General features: G+C 32.1%; 1 protein-coding gene across 1 annotated transcript in view; it reads right to left on the bottom strand.

Annotated features, from left to right (window-relative positions):
* LOC129228341 (actin-histidine N-methyltransferase-like) overlaps window positions 1–10,337 on the bottom strand; it is a 48,541-nt gene extending 38,204 nt beyond the window's left edge. The window contains 5 exon segments of the mRNA XM_054863020.1: window positions 3,716–3,826; window positions 4,098–4,170; window positions 5,061–5,206; window positions 6,410–6,505; window positions 10,121–10,337. Coding sequence (XP_054718995.1) covers window positions 3,716–3,826; window positions 4,098–4,170; window positions 5,061–5,206; window positions 6,410–6,505; window positions 10,121–10,184 — 490 coding nt within the window. The 5' untranslated portion in view covers window positions 10,185–10,337.
* Between the last annotated feature and the right edge of the window lie 9,417 nt (window positions 10,338–19,754).

Below are 19,754 nucleotides of genomic sequence, written 5' to 3'. Positions count from 1 at the left end.
GTCCTAAATCCGCCTATGGGCAATTTTTAGGGTGAATGATCTTACCTAGCAGTTGAGTGGCGCGCATTTCTCTTTTTGAAAGAGTGCTACATCATCGATGGTTTCCGGAATGAATGATGTTTAATTTACACTTTAGCGTGCTGGTTTGTTGTATAATGTTCCTAACTTGGTTTGCTATATTTAAATATTGTGATGGCTTTTACTTTGCATTTTTAATTCTCAAAAGATCATATTAAAGCTTTAAGATTTTAAAGGAGTCATTTTTGGAATACACAAATGATTCTAGCAGCATTACATACGTCAGCTAAGTTGTGAAAGCATGTGTGAGGGCGAGTGACGTGTAATTTGCCACTCTTATTGGCATAGATGGATTTAGAACTGAGTTCCTGGGGGGGGGGCAGCATTTTTTTTTTTTTTTTTTTTTTAGCATTATCAGTTCTATTGATTACAACTGGCTGGATTTAGACTTAGCGTGCCCCTAAGCTATTTCAGGGTTTGGGTTTCTTTAGTAGTTTGGTCAACTTTTCTATCGGTGACAAAAAAAAGACCATTTTTAAAGCCCCCCCTCCCCATCTATTATACAGGTGGTAAATGGAGTCCATATCTAATGTGGAAAATGGTGTCCCTTTTAAATAGGGGATAGAATATCTCCTATTTTAGGGATAACGGGGGTTTCTATCCTGGAGGAATTTTTGTAAAATAGATATGAAATTCTGCATTTTGAAGCCTTAGAAGGGGTAACTGGAACTACTAAAATCTCGGAGACAAATAGCAAAACACTCTTTTGCAAAATACGATAATACACAGTAAAAATTGTTTTTGGGTTGACAAAGCAATTACAGCAGTTCTCAGAGAGAAAAAGCGAGAAAGAATAGAAGATTATGCATTGTTATTTGCTTACTTTGGCTGTTGGTTCAATTCAATTAGTTTTTGATCATGCTTCCAACCCACCGACAAATACAACAATGAATTAAATACAAAATGATGAATAGTAAAAAAATGCTTTAAAAGAAATGGTGTATAGATTTAGAAAATAGGCCCATTTGGACAATTCATAATTTATACACTTGATAAGAAATAAAGTTGAAGCACACTTTGCTTAGGAATTTTAAAGACTCATTTAATCCGTTTCGAGGACTCGAGAACAGTTAAAATTATTTAAGGCACTTAAATTGGACTTTCCAGTCTCTAAAATTTAGTTCTTAATTGTGCTGTTTTACAGTATTGTTCTAACTTTGTAAAAAAACAACTTTTTTAAGTTTGGGGCCTCGGTGGCCGAGCGGTATTGCTCAGCAACTGCCTGCATGCAGAGAGGCATGCGTTCAATTCCCCCCTACAGCCCTGGGTGTTCTGATTTCCTTGTATTGTAATAAATCTGAATTGTGCTATCTGTCTTATGTGTCTAAGCAAAAGTCAGACTTCCACCTAAAATGGGGCTCAATCAAACGGAAGCCTCTCATATTAGTCTCAAAAGCGGGCGCCTTCGTTATTCATTACCTTGGGTGCTCCAAGGGGCATCAGGAACAACAACATTTTAAGTTTAAAAGAAAAAAAACTATTGATTTCTCATTACAACAACTTTTTATTTTCAATTACAAGTAATGCAGAAAACGAAAAAAAAAAAATAGAGGTAGTGTTCCCCCCCCCCCCTTCTGGGCTGCACAGATTAACAATATGCAGAAGAAGTAAGATAAACGCACATAATACAAAATAATTTCCAAAATTACTGCATTCGGGATTAAATAAACAGCAATATATGAAACATGTGAGTCACAAAATTTTATCTCAAGTAATATGCTACAGAAATGTGAGAACCATGATTTTTATATTTTTGATGCATGATGTGGCAAAGAGCTAAATTTGACACATTTCGGCATTTCTCCCCCCACCTCCCATCATTTGTTATAAATTTTTAAATTTATGGTTTGTATCCACACTTTTCCAAATTTTCAAGTTTTTCAAGCACTTTAAAATGGAATTTATTTTTCCAAGTACTTTTCTTCTTTTCTTTAAAGAACGAATCATGAAATTTTCCGGAGTTGGGGGCCTTCAACAAAGCGGGTGCCCTCAATTATAGCTTGTTTAGTTTATAGGTAAATCCGTTTTTTTTTTTTTTCAAATCTTTGTTTTAGTTTCCAATTTGTTGAAACAGTCGTTGACTATTTTAAGTATAGCGGCTGATTACTCATATTTTCACTCATATACTTGCTCTGATGGTTTTAATTCAAAGTAGTCGTTTTTAACACATTTCAACAACCCGATGACAGCTTTACTCTTTGTAATACAGTGTACGGTGTCCCCCCCCCCCCATCAGAAAAGGACAGTCGCTATTCTCGTCATTTTCACTTCTGAACTTTTCAAAAAAAGAAAAAAAATCATGATTTTTTCTTTTCACATTTTTGAAGGTGTGTTGTTACCATGTATAAAGTCCTCCCAAGACTGGGGGGGCAATGACCCCCCTCGGCCCCCCATAAATCCGCCCATGCTCATTGGTTAGAAAATTAGCTTGAATACACCAGACTCCGCTTGCTTGGCTCGCAGCAGTATCCATCTTGAACAAAGAGTAGGGTGGCAGAAGTTGATCGAATCAAGCATTACCAAATCATGAAAGCTTTCAGTCCCATGTGTTATGCATTTTACAGAACATAAATAGCATTTCTTCCCAAACTTCATTTTAAGCTTTTTGAAAGAGAATTGTTTTCATCAGATTATTCAGAGCAACGTATAATATGCACAACGAAATTTTAAACTTTTTTATCACATAATCCATGGATTATAAACAGAAAATACAGTACCACAGAGAAGCAAAACATTTCTTCAAAACAGTGCTGTAGTTTGGGGGGGTGAGGGGAGACGCTTTTCCCAGGAGTATCTGGATTTTTACTGTAAAAATAATGCAAATGTAATTTAAATTAGGTTAAAATCATCTTTTCTTTTGGTGAGTCCTTCCAAACTCCAAGGTGATTCCCCTAAATATTTTTTCTAACCACAACAGTTAATAAGATTACATGAAACAGCAGCCGACATCCATCTAACACATTGGATATAGCTGTGTTTCAAGAAAATAGTGAAACTCGAAAGCAAAAAGTAGATTAATATTATTAAATACGATAACAACAAATAAGTTGCCAATATTATACTTTTAGATTGATTTGAATATGTGATTTTCGTTAAAATATATTAGATTCTATTTTCACAAATTGAATGAAAAAGAAAAAACATTTCTTGAAAAAGCATATTAACACTAAAAAACAGAGGCATCTGTCACTTTATATTACTTTATCATCAGTGATGTTCCCATCAATTTTTCTGAGGGTATACTCCCAGTAATCCATTACGCACAGTTTGTGTATGTGATCAAATACATAGTATCTCATAATATGAAAATTTATGAAGCTTGAGGGTATACGCTATACGTCTAAAAAATGTTTGAGAGTATACTGCGTATATGGAGCATAACCTATGGGAACACCACTATTTATCATTAGAAACTTTTAGTAATTGTCAGTCCCATATCAGCTTTATATTTTTAAGAGAGCTGACCAATTGCTTGTTACTATTCGTACAATAAACATAACATAAAATCTTTAGCTTTTATACAGAAAATGAATAAATATTAACTTACTATGATGCTAACAACTTATAAGCAATAAAAAATATATATAATATATATATATAAAGTTCTTCAGCTGACTGAAGTTTAATATAAGGATACTGATATATGGCTTCCAAAATGAATTTGTATCTATGAATTCCAACAACAGATGCATAGCTACTTGAACATTTGGCATATGCTGCAGAACTGGGTCTTTAGAAATAAGAGGTCCTAAAATAAATCAAAAAAGTTGAAAACATTCAAAGTATCACCATTGCACACTTTAGTTTCTATATTTTATAGTTCATGTTTTTTTATTTATTTTTTGTAATGAAGAAGTAACATTTAAAGCCATATATCATGCATATTTGTTAAAATATCCTATATTTTTTGTAATTTGATTCAACACTTTTTTTTTATTTTATTTTATTTATTTATTTATTTATTTATTTATTTATTTTTTTTATGTTTCAGAAAAGTACTGTATACAAATAAATATTACCTAATCTTGAAGAACTAGCAGAGTTTTCAGTCATCATAATTTTTCTTGGAATAAATAAAAATGGATCATTTTCCTGAAAATGTAAACATTAATTTAGTTATTCATATAGCATTAGGTATTAAATATTTGTATTAAAAGTTTAAAAGAAAAAAGCAGAGCACTAGTTAAAATTAAATGCTAACATAAATAGTTTGTAATATGAATGCAATATAAAATATAAAAAACGATTAATTTAGGTAACTCATTCATTATTTTATTTCTCCAGTTTTGATTTACCACTATTGCATCCACAAATTTACTTATCACACAATTTTTCAATAATATATGTATAAACTGACTAGACTACAAAAATCTTATTTCTAAAAAGTTAAATTCAGTTCAAGAGTGTAAAGTGTAAAAATAATCAAGCAGTAGCTTTTTTCTTTCTTCTTTGTTTTATTGTTATTTTTATGATTGTTTTACTGATTATAAAACTAATAAAATGATGGCTAAAAGTTTCTTTTTGATTGAAGAAAACTGAAGATGTTAAAATTTCAAAGTGTAGGGCTAGAAGATTTCCTTTTTCATTCCACTGAATTTGGAAAAAGATATTATTTTTTAAGATACTGACATTGGTTTCATAAGAATAAATCAAATACAACAATGCAAAAACAAAAAATTACTTTTTATATGCTGCCTCAGATTAAATTTTAATCGGGTTCAAAATAAAATTAGAAAAATATTATGATTTTAAATAAATTATATCCTTTTCACACTAGAGGCAATAACAGTTAAGTACAGTTACTATTTTTGGGATGTATTTTTACATTTTTAACTATTTCTTTTTATCTTATTATAAATTTTTATCAACTGTTCTTCCCTAAATACCATTATTTTTCATGCATTTTTCTTCAAGATAGAGCATTATTATGGTTAATAAATATGTTGTGTCAAAAACAAGATTAAGATAATTTTGAGATGTACCTTAATATCTTTTTCAGCAATCAAACCAAAATTTTTGTCACTTATCTCTTTCACTTTAACAGCATCAAAATCAGCTCCATTTTCCCTACACCATGAATAAAATTTGTCCCAGTGTACATTTCTGTCAGGAAACGGATGCCTATGATCTAAAAACATAATGCAGAAGACTAAGAATAATATGCAGTGCTTAAAATGGAAAAAATACAACAAATGTTAGTAATAAGGAATCAATTCTTATTTAAACTTCTATGAAAATGCTCGATCAATCAATTCTGGCATCCAATTGCCAGGGGTACCATCCACCTCTCCCGAAGAGCAAGGGTGCACCACCACCAAAAGCCACAAAACCGCCTACAGCAGGGGTTCTCATATTGGGTGCTACGGCATCACGGGGTGTCATAGGAAGAAGTAAGGGGTGCCACCAAGTGTCTGTAGTGTCAATGTCAATATATATGTAAGGTGAGAACGTGCAGTTGAGCGGCAATGAAATCCTCCATTTTTGATACGTATGACAAAAATTCACTTGATCCTCTTTCATCGTCATCAAAAAGCCCAACTGATGATAAAGCGTTATCAACAAACCATTTCTAACTCTCTCTTTGTATATAAGCTGAGAGAGTTAAATATATATATATCAGTAATAAGCTGTATATATAAGTTGATCATTCAACTTGTAATTTCAAATACATCCATTTTAACTCAATTAGTACAAAATCTATTTTTAAACATTCCTGTATCTTTCATCCTCCTCCCTTCTAGCTTGCGTTCGACAACCCTCACCGGTCGACCAGTGAGTAACCAGTTGCTAACCGCAGCGTTCATGAGAGCTACCAGTTAACTGGTTGCTTCCGATGTCGTTTTATGAGCCACAACGGTTGATCTGCCGGTCCACCGTAGCTCTAGTTGGTTGATTGGTAGATGGAACCACGTGACATTTTTGACCAATTATATGTATTTTTCACCTGCGTGTTATTCGTCTGTGTCATGTCCACACAAGTAAATGCTGATCAACTGAAAGCGTTCGATAAGGCATTGGTTTGTGAACAACCGGTTAGTAACCGCTGACGTCATTGCTGTCATTTGATTAACCAACCGGTCGTAACTGGTCTTGCTCGTTGAACGAAGGCCTAGTGACACCAAAGCCTGATGGGCTAAAACCCTGATTTTAAATAGTAGAATACACGTAAACTTGGAACAAATGAAGAATACGAAAGTTTACATACGGTAAATTGCATTACATATGAGAAATATACTCTAAGATTGATAAAATACAGAAAAATAGAAAGTAATATGAATGAAAACAGTTACAAAACTCATTAAATGAAAGAGAAATTCATTTAATAGCTCACCTTTTTCAATGTTTTGGATTAATTCAACTAATTTTAAAATTTCTGTAATTTCTTCCCACTCTAACTTCCTTGTTAAAACCTTTACATTTGAGCATTCTGCAAAAAATTTGAAATACATTAAGACATGAAGAAAATAATTTTACTTTCTAAAAGCAAATTCTCTAAAAATGAAAAATTAACAAAACAAAATAAACGAAAATAAGGCGGCATATGAAGGCCCTGATATGCAATCTAGTCTTTAAATTTGCTGTCTAGTTTAATATTTGCATTTCCATAACACCAAGTTTTAACAAATCTTGGAATGTGTAAAAATGTTTTTTTCATGAAACTGAATTGGAAGAGCAAAATTTAAAAATCTTAATTATTTTAGCAAACATTTTTTTTTAATTTGCATAATCAAGAATATTGTTTTGTTTTGTTTTTTTTTCTTTTTAATAGTGTATATTATAAAAGATTTGATTACATAAATTAAAAAACCGGATTCTGCTACTAGTGATGTAGGTAATGGAATAAAATATGTTAGTAGTTCATAATGTTAAGCAGAGTTTAGTTTAATGAAAGGGAAGGGATTTAACTAATTAAGGGTTCCTCCATATATTATATATACAAATCCAAATACAAAAGTGATGACCAGCAACAGGCTCTGGGCCCAACTAGGCTAGTCCAAGTCAATTTACCATCCCCAGAAGATCAATGGCCCTCTTAAAACTATCTACTCTCTTGCTCATTACCACCTCTTCCGGTAAGCTGTTTCAAGGTTCCACTACCCTGCTAAAATAATAAGTTTTCCTAATATCCATGTTAGCCTGAGATTTAAATAGCTTAAAACAGTGACCCCTTGTCCTGTTTTCAGTGCTAAACTTTGGCCCCGTAACATCTTTCATTTTAATAAATTTAAACAACTGAATAATGTCCCCTCGGTCTTTTCTTTGCTCAAGACTACATTTTTAGCATTCTAAGCCTGGAATCATAGTCTAAATGAGAAAGTCCACTTATTAGCCTTGTAGCCCGGCTTTGAACCCTTTCCAAGACATTAATATCTTTCTTAAGATAAGGAGACCAAAACTGAACAGCATACTCCAAATGAGGTCTTACCAAACTTCTACATAAGGGCAGAAGAACTTCTTTACATTTGTTTGAAATAGATCTATTGATTAACCCAAGCATCTTATTGGCTTTGTTACTAGCTAAGCTGCACTGTTGTGTTGACTAAACTTTAAATCCTGACTTATTAAGACGCCCAGATCAGTAACTTTTTCTGCCTGACTGATGACTGAACCTTGCAAATAATAACTTGTACACTTATTTAAATGCCCTAAATGTAGCACTTGACATTTCCCATTAACAGCCATACTCCGATTATCAGCTCACTCCGTAATATGATCTTTTGTTTTGCAATCTAGATCCTCTTGCAGCTGATTTGCTTGTTTTTCATTTTCTACACTCCCCATAACTTAGGTATCATCAGCAAAACAATTCATGTTCCCAGAAATATTTTTATATGGATATCGTTCATAAAAACAATGCACAAAACTGGCCCTAACACTGATCCCTGAGGAACCCCGCTTAAAACCTCACTCCATTTAGAATAATTTCCCCTCACAACTACCCTTTGTTTTCTTCCGGTCAGCCAGTTCTTTACGCAAATGAAAATTTTCCCTCCTATTCCTATGTCAGCTAATTTGCTAAGTAGAGCAACATGCGGTACCTTATCGAAAGCTTTTTGAAAATCAATGTAAACAACATCTACAGGCTTCTTATTGTCTAAAGCCATGGTAACTTTGGCATAGAAATGTAATAAATTAGAAAGTTGCAAAAGATTTACTTTTCCTGAAACTGTACTGAACTAGTCAATAGATTATTAGTCTCCAAAAAATTTACTATCTTAATCTTTGTCAATGTTTCAAAAATTTTCCAAACCACCGAAGTTAGACTCACAGGTCTATAATTTCCTTCACTCCCTTTAGACCCTTTCTAAAGGGACTAAAATTTTCGGATAAATATTATCTGGTCCAGGAGCCTTAGTCTCCTTAATTTTTTTAAATGAAGTAAAATGTCATCCCTGGAAAATACAAAGTTCTCAAGCTGTACTATAGCTTGTGTCTTGCTGGTGTCCACTGTTGAGATACAGTTATCGTTAAAAACACTCAAAAAAAAGTTATTAAGAATACTAGCAATATCACTATTGTCCTGAATTAAAATTCCTTGCTCATCAACCAGTGGCCCAATATGACTATTTCGAACTTCCCCCGAATTAGCGTATGCAAAAAACCTCTTAGGATTCCTGTCTATGTTATCTACCAGTCTTTGCTCCAACTCTCTTTTCTGAATCCGTACCAAATACTTAAATTTACGCCTTGCCTTACAATATTGGAGCCTATCTGCACTGTGACCAGTTTCTTTAAAACTATGAAAAGCCGCTTGCTTGTTATTTAGAGTGTCTTTAGTTTCCCTGGAGAATCAGATCGGCCAAATTTTAGTATTGACACCCTTTCTCCTAAAGGGAACATGATCCCCAACCGTTTTCACTAGATTTTCCTTAAACTCTGCTCACTGAAGATTCACATCGCTATTGTCCAATTCGGAAGAAAAAACTGCTCTCAAACTCTGCCTAAGTGCCATAAAATCAGTATTTCTTAAATTGGGCCCAAACCTGAAATTCTCTACTATGTGCGTATCAAATTTAATAGCAAACCTAATACTGTTGTGGTTACAATCTCCAATGTGTTCCCCTACACATAATCCCAGAACAGAACCTTCCAAGTCGCAGAACACTAGATCCAAAATCACGTCCTGTCAAGTACCCTGAGTTACAATTTGATCTAAGAAACATTCACCAATTATTTTCAAAAATTCCTCTTCTCTGCTATTACTATGGCAAAAATTATTCCAATCAATTCCTGGAAAATTAAAATCTCCCATTATGATGACTGACCCTTTGCTTGAAATGTCACTAATAATACTAAACGTCTGTTCATCTTGACCCTGGCTTAAATTGGGTGGCCTATAAATGTTCCCTAAACGTAATTTTTTGCCCTTATTGCTTATCAACTCCAGCCAAATCATATCAATAGGTTTATTTATAGGCCGATAAACTCTTAAAATAATTTTCTCCAAATTCTTGCTCCTGATCCATTTTATGAACAGCATCATTTTTCCATCAAAATTAAAAGCTGAATTAAAAGAGTTAATTCAGATATTTTGGAACATGAAAAAAAGAACGAAATTAATATCAGTTTTCCCATCAATTCTTGTTTAACAATGCAGAAATTTTGGTTTTAATTCTTTACATTTCAGAAGAAAAGTGAGTTTAAAAATTTCTATGATTTCACTAAAATATTTCAGATGCCACGCTTTCCCTTTTAAAATTGCGGTAAATATGTGTTATACGGTTTTTACTTACCTGTCTATCTTACAATGAATGCTCACAAAAATGATGAAAAAGTCTAATTTATCTTTATTTCCCCATTTGGTGGGACTTTAACAGAAACGCGGGACTTTGAGGCAAAAAGCGGGACTGTCCTGCCAAAATCGGAACATCTGGTCAAAATAAAGACGGGATGATTTACAGCAGTTTCAAGACTTTTTTTTTTTTCTCTCTCTCGTTTTAAGCACAGTATGACGAAACAAAGTATGAAATTGAACAAAATTTCTCACGTACGTGTATAAACTCATAGCACAACAGAAATAAATGAAGAAAAAGAAACTTACTGTCAAGTAGCTTTTGAACTAATGGCTTTATTTTGTCTTTTACTTGCCTTGGTATTTTCGCCATGATGACAAAAAATGCTAGTTCCTACTTTAGAGCAAAATATTATTGCTTTAAAGGGTATTTTTGTGTTTTAAATTTGCTACATTCACGAAATCAACGAGAAAGTACACTATACTATATTTAGAGAAGATGTTAAATGTCCACAAAAACCGCGTGGTCGTGGGTTGTTTGTTTAGTTTTTGATGATCAAATTACTACACGCAGCTTATGAAATGACAGTAATTTCATTCAAAAATCTTGCTTGTATTACTTCACGCAATGTAATAACACATTTGTAGGCACTTCTGAGCACCTCTACTGATTTTAAGTGCAATTATCAATAAATTAGGAATTTTTTTTGTAAATAACCTTTTATGACGATAAAATGTGTACAAGGGTTGGCAGCAAAACACTTACATGTGGATTTGTGGGATCGATCATTGTTGTGGAGACTAATGGTGTGAAGGTGTAAAGTTTTTTGTTAATTTTTAAAGGTTACGACCTTAGTATGTTGTAACTATGCTTATTCACGTTCAATATCAAAATAACTTAATAAATTGCATATGCATTTTAATTCCAGTTTCTAAAAAAGCTTCTTGAAAGTATTATTTGTTATTCTGTATCAAAATAAAAGCCGGCAATCGGTTTGCTGGATAATTAACACGAATTTATTCATTCGGCATCGTGTTAGTTTTAGTTAGTTAGGAAAGTGGCGCTTTTAATTATTACGGCAAGAGATCGAAAATATTATGAGAAAATAAAATGGAAAGTTTCGATAATTGGGAAGCGGGAGATCCATATCCATTGGCGTCAAATTTTTGGTAATAACGCTTGCGCGAAAAATATTTTCCTTTACCTATGGAAACAAAAACTAGGAAAGTATCTCATTACATATGTTTCCCATAAACAACAAGGTTACCAAAATAAAATTATTCACATCAAAAATTTGAAGACCCCCTACCAACTTCCCAATGTAATTCTCCTAAAATGCAGTAATACCTGATTGATAGTTGCGATAGTTGTTTAGCATTTAGCAGAATTGGTATAATAACCGATTTTTTTTTGAAGAAAAAAAGTTTTTTTGGTTTTAAACCGAGTTTATTATTTGGTTTTTATTACTACCAGTAAGAAATACAGTTTTATTTTAGGAAAATCATGAAGATTTTATGAATTAATTGTTAAGGAATGTTTAATATTCATATTTGTACCAAATTCCTTCGTAATTAATTAAATATTTAAAAGAAAAATCTTGTAATTTCATTTCCTCATATTTAGATATTTCCAAAGGAGAATATTGTTTGAAAATCGTTAACTATTATAAAAAATAGGTACAATACGTAAATGAGTCTTGGTATAAATAATCAAAGAAATAATTTCTGTGATAGTTCAGATATTATTAATTACAAATAACCAAGAATAAATTCTTGCAAATTAATATCCTTATAATCATAGCTATTGACTATAAAAAAAATAATAATAAAAGTAAAATTAAAATCACGTATTCTTAAAGATGGAAAATATTTTGCAGTATCTACAAATGAATCATTAGTCTGATGCACATTTTACAACTTTAAAAATCAAAAGATCAATGCATATTTTGTAAATCATGTAATTTATTTACCTATTGTATCAGTGACAATAATTATAGAAACAGGACAAGTAGGTTTATAGAAAATCATTGTGTTTTCCATTGTAGACATTATTTCTCCTGGTTTAATGCATTTGGGAATACAATTTTTTGTATCAAAGAAAAAAAATTGTTTTAATTAAAAGCTTCAGAACAAACCTTAATGAAAATACTCTTTTAACATACTTTAATAAGGAAGACTCATAAAAATTCATGTTTATTTATTCTACCACCATACATACATGAAACGGGGGGGATGCAAAAAGTGTGCAGGTATAAACACAATTTTATGCCTACTCAAAATGTTCTTGGATTTCTTTAGTTTTTTTTTTTTTTTTTTTTCTCTCTTGTCATTTAAAGATTCTAGTGTTGAGATATTTTTACACTATGCATCGCTTCAATGGTACATAATCTATCTCAATAAATCTTAAATAATCAAGCAAATTAGGTAGTATATGAAGTTTTGGTTGAAATATGCTTTTTGAACTATTTATTTTGAAATGCAAAAGACTGAAAAATAATAATAATTAAAAATCATAAAAAAGCTACTTAGATTTTTTTTTTCCATATACTTTTAGAAAAACTTAGTTGGTCTGCCTTGTATATTTATGTACCTTATAGAGAACTTGCATGGACTTAAAAAAAGAAAGAAACAAAATAAAAACTATGTAGCAAATTCGCATTACCTTAAAAAATGTAAGTTTCTAAATTTATTAAATCTTTAATTTATCTATAAATCTTTGCTAGTTACTTTGCATTAATCAGATTTTACTCTTTACTTTCAAAAAAAAAAAAAAAAAAAACATTAAAAAAATACATGTTTTTTTTTTTTTTAACCACTTAGTTTAAACCAAGGTGGTTTTTAAACCAAACAACCCTGACATTTACAACCGCTCATTTCTTTCCTCTCTCCTTCCCCTTTTGTATGTTGATTCGAGAGTTACAGCATGATAAATAAAATATTAACAGTTTGAAAACAATCTAGTTTTCACGCTGTGGGACTATATGCTTGTTGCATATCATCCCTTTGGTGTTTGGTTTGATGCTGCTGATCTATGTTTTATACAGGTGATATTATGTATAAACTACTATTTGGTGAATGACAATGGCTTAAAATCTAGTAGTAGTGAGAGGGGTCGAGCTCCTAATCCTCCCTCTCACTGCACCAATCTTATAAGTATTCTTATTAATTCTGTATTAATTATTATTATTATGTTTTATTTTTTAAGTAAGGTTTTATTCTAAAATCAGAGCCTCTGAACTTTTTATTTTATACTGTTAATAAAATTCTTCCCAAGGCCCCCTTGGGAGTTTACAGGAGGTCACTGTGCATGCAACAAATTTTGCTGAGGATTGGGCGAATTTGCAGACAGTACTGCCACATTTCTTTTTTTTTCTTTAAAATATTTAAATGTATTTTTTTAATGAGGCCTAATGTTCTTGATAGTTGTAATATAGGTATGGAATATGCCCATGCTTGTATTTTATTGTTCAGTAAAATTCAAAATTTCATTTGGTAAAGTGAGAATTTCCCCATTCCTAAAAATTTAAGCCTGATGGCCTGGCCCGGGTCTACGTACCCGCTATGAGCGGCCAGGGGCCCCTTAATGGCATAGAAATCCAGTAGGCAGTTAGGTTCCCTGCTGATTTTTTGCAAGGCGGCTCAAAATTAATAGAGCCAAGCCTGCCGGTGACACCCCTGAGTTCTTCAACTGGTGTAACAGAAAGTGTATGCAATTTTTATCTCAGATTAGCTTTATTCTGAAATATAATATATTTATATTTTAATGAAGAAGTTTCATTCTTTAATTGCATACAATCAGTGCAGGATCTGGGGGAGCAAGTTGGGGGGGGGGGGGGGGACGCTCTGGGCTGCAACTTTACCCTAATTCTGTTTTTTCTCCTTGTAACTCAACTTAAAAACTGGAAGGAAGATAGGTAAAGGCTTCAGTTTCAAATTTTTACACTGGCTCAGAAAGGTTGAAGATCTTGTGCTGCATGTAATTTTTTAGTAACCTTTTGTATAGCATCAATATTAAGACTTTTTTTTTTTTTGCAGATGCCTTTTCCTGATAAAGAACAAAGAAAAAAATGTTGGGATTCCAGAGACTCATACTGGGAATGCTTAGAGCAAAATAATGAAGATAAAACAAAGTGTCAAGAAAAAAGAGAATATTTTGTGAAGGAGTGCCCAAATAGATGGGTAAATATGCTTATAATTTTTACCCTTACTTGCCTAATATTTTTTTCTAAAAAATCATTATAAACATTATCAAGTAACTCCTCTTCCTCATTTAACCATCTATATATATATAAATGGATGTATGTTTGTGGGTGTGTGGGTATGTGTGTATGTTCCTTATACAAATCCACAGTTTTCATCGGATTTCTTCCAAATTTGGCACAAAGGTAAATTGTTGCTCAGGAATTCATATAGGCGGGTTTTTGAAATTTTTTAAAAACACCCAAAGAGGTCTAATTTAATATTTTGAGTCATAAAATTGCTCTTTTCTGCACAAACTAATTTTTGTATAGTTATGAATTTAATCTAAATGAAAAGCCCGTAAAAAACTGCCCTAGATGAAGTTTTTTCAAAGATTGACTTTGATCATTAAATTTGTGAACCTTGGTTCAAAGCAAATGAAAACGGTTATCAACATATAACCACCAGGAGCTATTTTAAATGCAATCAACACAAAACGTATCGTAAACGATGGCCGTCAATGCCTTTAGTGATGAGCGTTGAAACATATTTGGCGAGAAAGCCGTAGATATAATAAATGATGCTGTACATCGTTTCTTAAACTGCGACCTACGAGGCCCCAGGGGTCCATTGATGCTACTCATGGTGCTACTTAATTTGAATGCTACCGTTTAATTATAATTTTTAAATATTGTTTAATTATAAAATCCACAACAGTAAGGCTTTGCAGGGGTCTGTCCAGTATTTTTCACAGGGTCCGTTTTTTGTGAAAAATAAAAAAAATTTGTGAAAAGTGAATTATTTTTGTGAAAAATAAAATAATTTCGCAAAAAAAAAAAAAAAAAAAATTTGTTAAATCGAAATTTTAGAATTTAGAGCAGGCACAAACTACATCATTTAAACTTAAAGTAGAGTGTTTTCCTCTTCTATGTTGAGAATATCATTCTGGGGTGTTTTTCTAGTATTTAGCAGGGGGGGGGGGGGGGAGTGGCATCGCTAACTCAAGTAGCAATATTTATCTACCATTCTACATTATGTTAAATTATACTAGAAATATTTCTGTACAGCATTTAAAATAATTGTAACAAAAAAAATAAATAAATAAATAAAATTCAGACGAGGGGGTTCAGCATTTAACTTTTTGACCCAAGACACACTTAAAATTGCACAGAATTTCGTTTAAAACTTATAAATACCGTGATTTTTAACAAAAATAAAAATAGATTTTATTTGTTTTCTTCTTAACAAAGTGTACTAAACATCAAAAATTCAAAAAATTGGAATCCCATAGCGGATGCAAAGAGATCGCAATTCTCAAAGTGAATGCATCAAAGGTATAAAAACGGCTTGTAAAAGAAATATTTTTGATAAAATTATTTTTAAATTGCATTTTAGAGTCCTATGATAAACATATCATTAATATCTGTGGACACAGCTAAAGCAAAAATAAAATTAAACCATTGATTCAGCATTTTAATTTTTGACTCATAAAAGAAAATGGAATTTTGCTTTAAAAACTTGACGTGCGTGTTCTAACAAAAATAGACTTTTCATTTATTTGCATCCTAATAAAACGAAGTTAGCTTGAAAAATGAACAAAATATGATTCTTTTATCGGATGTTAAAAGATTGTATTTTTAAAAATGTAGACATCTAAAGAAAAAAAAGGCAAGTAAAACAGTTTATTTAAAGTTAATCATCCTTGTTAGCATCGAAAAATCAAACCCATATAATTTTCTCCCAAAATAACAGTTGAACATCGCACCCGCACCAACCATAGAAACGCAAATATTGACAAGCTGGTAAAATGATGAGAATATTTTCTAATCAAGTCATTATATAGGTTTAACGCCAGACGCTAAATGGCCATAATTTTAAAGTTGGTAACCCTATCTGAAGCGATCACATTTTTTCCCCACCCTTACTATCCCTTTGCAGTTCTAAGTTCATTTCGCTGATATATATTATTATTGTTTATTAAATCATCAGCGGGGGGGGGGGGGGAGAAAAGTGCTTACCAAACGCCTTTTCAGAAAAGTTTACAACAACACCGCTGCTAATTAGCTGTGATAAAACAAACAAAATTATTTGAAACCAAACTTATTTCCAGCTGTTAATTTCTTTCCAAGAAGCAAACAACAAACATTATATTTATTTGGCAGTAGCAATTTATCGCTTGCAGGAGCATCACAAGAGTGCCGATTTTTTTTTCTTTGCAAAATTAGCAGATTTTGTATAAGCTGATCCCTCTAATTTGACTTTAAGAAAGGTTCCAAAAATTATCGGTTTAATATGCATTACTTTGCTTTCAGATTTGCTCCTTCAAAAAACAATTTGTGAAAGATCCGATCTTTTTTATCAGAATTTTGTGAAGGGTCTGTTTTGGTTGATCGGGATTTTGTGAAAGGTCCGTTTTGTTTGATAGGGATTTTGTGAAAGGTCCGTTTTGGTTGATCGGATTTTTGTGAAGGGTCCGTTAACGGACCCAAATATCCTCTGGCCAGACCCCTGCTTTGTGTAATTTTTAATCAGTGTTTATCCCGTTAATAGCAGGAAAATACAAACATGAGTAAGGTAATAGTATTACATTCAATATTGACGTACAATCTTCGACTGTTTCAACATTAGACTACTTTTATTAAAACCACATCTAATTTCATCCTTGCAACAGAAATTTTATTTGATGTTCTATGATCCTTATCAAACCAATTTGCAATTTGTAAATTTTCTTTTTACTATTGCTTGATTTACGTCAAATCTTTAAGTAATTCGGTTCAACTATATCGGTATTTGTGAACCTTGGTTCAAAGCAAATGAAAATAGTTAACAACATATAACCACCAGGAGATATTTTAAATGCAATCAACACAAAAAGTATCCATAAGAATGGCTGTTAATGTCGTTTGGCAAGAAAGCCGAACGAAAAAGAAATGCTGTCTTTCAGTAGTTCTTAAATTGCACCCTGCAAAGACAAAGGGATGCATTGAAATCACCATCGGTGTTTCTTCTTAAATTTGCTTGCGCATTTTGCTAATAAGTTTTAATAAGCTAATAAGTAATAATACCGTAACAGTAAACGAAATTTTGATCTGTATTTTCTATACATAAACAGCACAGAAAATAACAAAATGAGATAGGTATTATAGAAGTACAATCTTCAACAGTTTTACAATTAGAATACTAAATTTATATTAAAATGACATCATTGCATTGGAAATATAATTTAGTATTGTATTATCCTTAAACAAATCAATATGTATATGTTATTTATACTATTCCACCATTTACCTAATTCAGTTCAACTAAGTTCCACAGAAATCTCTCCAGGTTATCAGAGACCAGGGATAAAAATACTAATATGGCTAATGAATTGCAAAATAATCATTTTTGTGCATAGTAGCGTAGATTGAATTTATCTTTCAAGGGGGAGGGGGATAGTCATGGGGTTCATTACATGTACATAAACTATCATACTAGGATTGCTAATGTGTAGTAGAGTAAAAGACTGTGCATCTTTAGACTCAAAACCACACGAAAACTTAATACGGTGGAATTCATAGTTTTAGAAGGGTAAAAGTTTAGAGTTTGAAAAATGTAAAGAAATATTAATTTACATTTAAACTTTTAAAATGCATAAAATGTCTCTATTTTTTACTTAAACAATTTTCTTAATCATTTAAAATTTTATGTTACTTTAACGCTCGAAGCAATAGTGCACCTGAAGGAGCATCTTCGCTGACTAGCAATAATTTTAAACCAGTTAGCGGGTATGAGGCAACTTTTGACATGAAGAGATTGCTACTGAAATGGGCATGATGAAATATTACGCCACATTATAAAGTTTTTTCATTTTAGTCTTCATCGTGAAATTAGTTGAGCAAAGCTCCATTTCCAGTTACAAGACTCTCAGTTCCATAACTTTTATTGTAAACAATCGAAAAATATTACTGTTTGTAACTACCACTAAGTAATTCAACTGTCATTGAAAAAATGCTGTAAGATAAAAATGGATACGTATCAGTGTTATAGAAGCAACTCTGTTCACAGTGGAGGGATAAGGTTGTATCCCCCGTCAATTTGTATCTCACGTATATCCGCTAATCGCAATACATCATTCTTTAAACTTCAAGAAATTAAAATATCCAATAAGACTTAAGTTCTGTATCACGATCAATAAGTCAGAAGGGCACGCGATTAAGTACTTTAAATGCATGTGAAATTTACCTCTTTCCAATATAGATAATTTTATGTTACATGCTTAAGGTTTCGTTCACTCAAAAATGTATTTTATTTTGCTGCTGGAAGGGGGACTAAGAATTGTATTTAGGAGCAAGATTTGAGTTAAATTTAAGAATTAAAAAATTTTGAATAACTTAACTTTTTAGTACTTGGATTACGTTTCGAAACGTGGAAATACATTTCCTTCGTTTTGAAGCTGCGGATATGGGGAACAGAATGTGCAACAAGCTTTTGTAAAACATAAACAAAAGAATTGTCTATTATATAGTTGTAAGTAGAAACAAGACAGTTTTTTTCTTTCTTTTAATTTCTTGGCCTGCAAATAATTAAAAAAAAAAAAAAGACACGGATAGTGACCAAAATGTGCACGCATATTTCTTTTTCTATAAGGCTGTTCAATTGACGGGTTTTATACAGTTCGTTCCATTAGTTCGCGTCCACGTACTCCATTTTTAATGCTTTATGTATCTTAATAACTGTAACTGTTTCTATGGTAACTATTATTCAGTGGAACCATTCCTACCCCTAATGACAACTGTGCCTCTGCAAATTAAAATTTCGATATTCTTAAAGGAATACTTTAGAGCAGAAAACTTAAATAAGTGCTCTTACCTGCATTCAGTTTGAGTTATCATGTACAACATTCACGGCAAGTGTGAGGTTTTAAAAATTTGAAATAAAATTTTAATCTAGACAAATTTTGAATCGTTGCAAGACACCAATATTAATGTCTAACTGTCATTTTTACCTACGAAAATAGAAATTTGACATAAATATAAGAAAATAAAATGTAGTTTACATACGTCTTTTTATGCAACTTACACTTATCTAATTTTACTCCATGGCATGCTACTAAATCGCCACGGAAATGGCAAACAGACACATTTTGTGAAGTTATTTATATTAAGTGAACGTTTTCCACGGAATTTGATTACATACCTGAACACTTACAAAAACTTATAAAATGAGTCTATCTACACATGAAACCTTGAAAGTAAAAATACCGCCAAAAAATCCGTAATGTTAACGGCTATTAATAACAATGACCGAATTCCTTATTTTCTGTACAGTGGATTATCTGTTTAGCTTTTGGGCCATTGAGGATGATTTTCATATCTGAAAATATTGTAACAGTGCCATATTTTGCATATATTTGTAACTGATGAAAGCCACTGAATTTTACTAACGACTCTTCCAAGGGAGACATTCAATGATTTTTTTTCAGAATAAAATGTGTGTGAAGTGTACTATAGCATCATGCTAAATGTCTTGAGGTATGCAAAACGTTCAAAGGCAGCACAACGGTTTTCGTATTCGAAGCACCACGTAAAAGGTTGTCCCACAAGATATGCAAGACAAATGTACCGCCCGTCTGATTCAACCGCAGACAACGTGCCAGTGGACACGACAGAACCAAAGAATATCGTTGACAGAACCCCGATAACATACCTCATGATTTTCCGTTTTTACTTGATGCTATTTTTTCTGCAAGTGCTCAACTTTCTCTGCTATTTACAGTCTTTTG

This window comes from Uloborus diversus, chromosome 8 (assembly GCF_026930045.1).
Source record: "Uloborus diversus isolate 005 chromosome 8, Udiv.v.3.1, whole genome shotgun sequence".
Taxonomy (NCBI): domain Eukaryota; kingdom Metazoa; phylum Arthropoda; class Arachnida; order Araneae; family Uloboridae; genus Uloborus; species Uloborus diversus.
The sequence above is the reverse complement of the archived record's forward strand: the minus strand, read 5'-3'. Positions and strand labels throughout refer to the sequence as shown.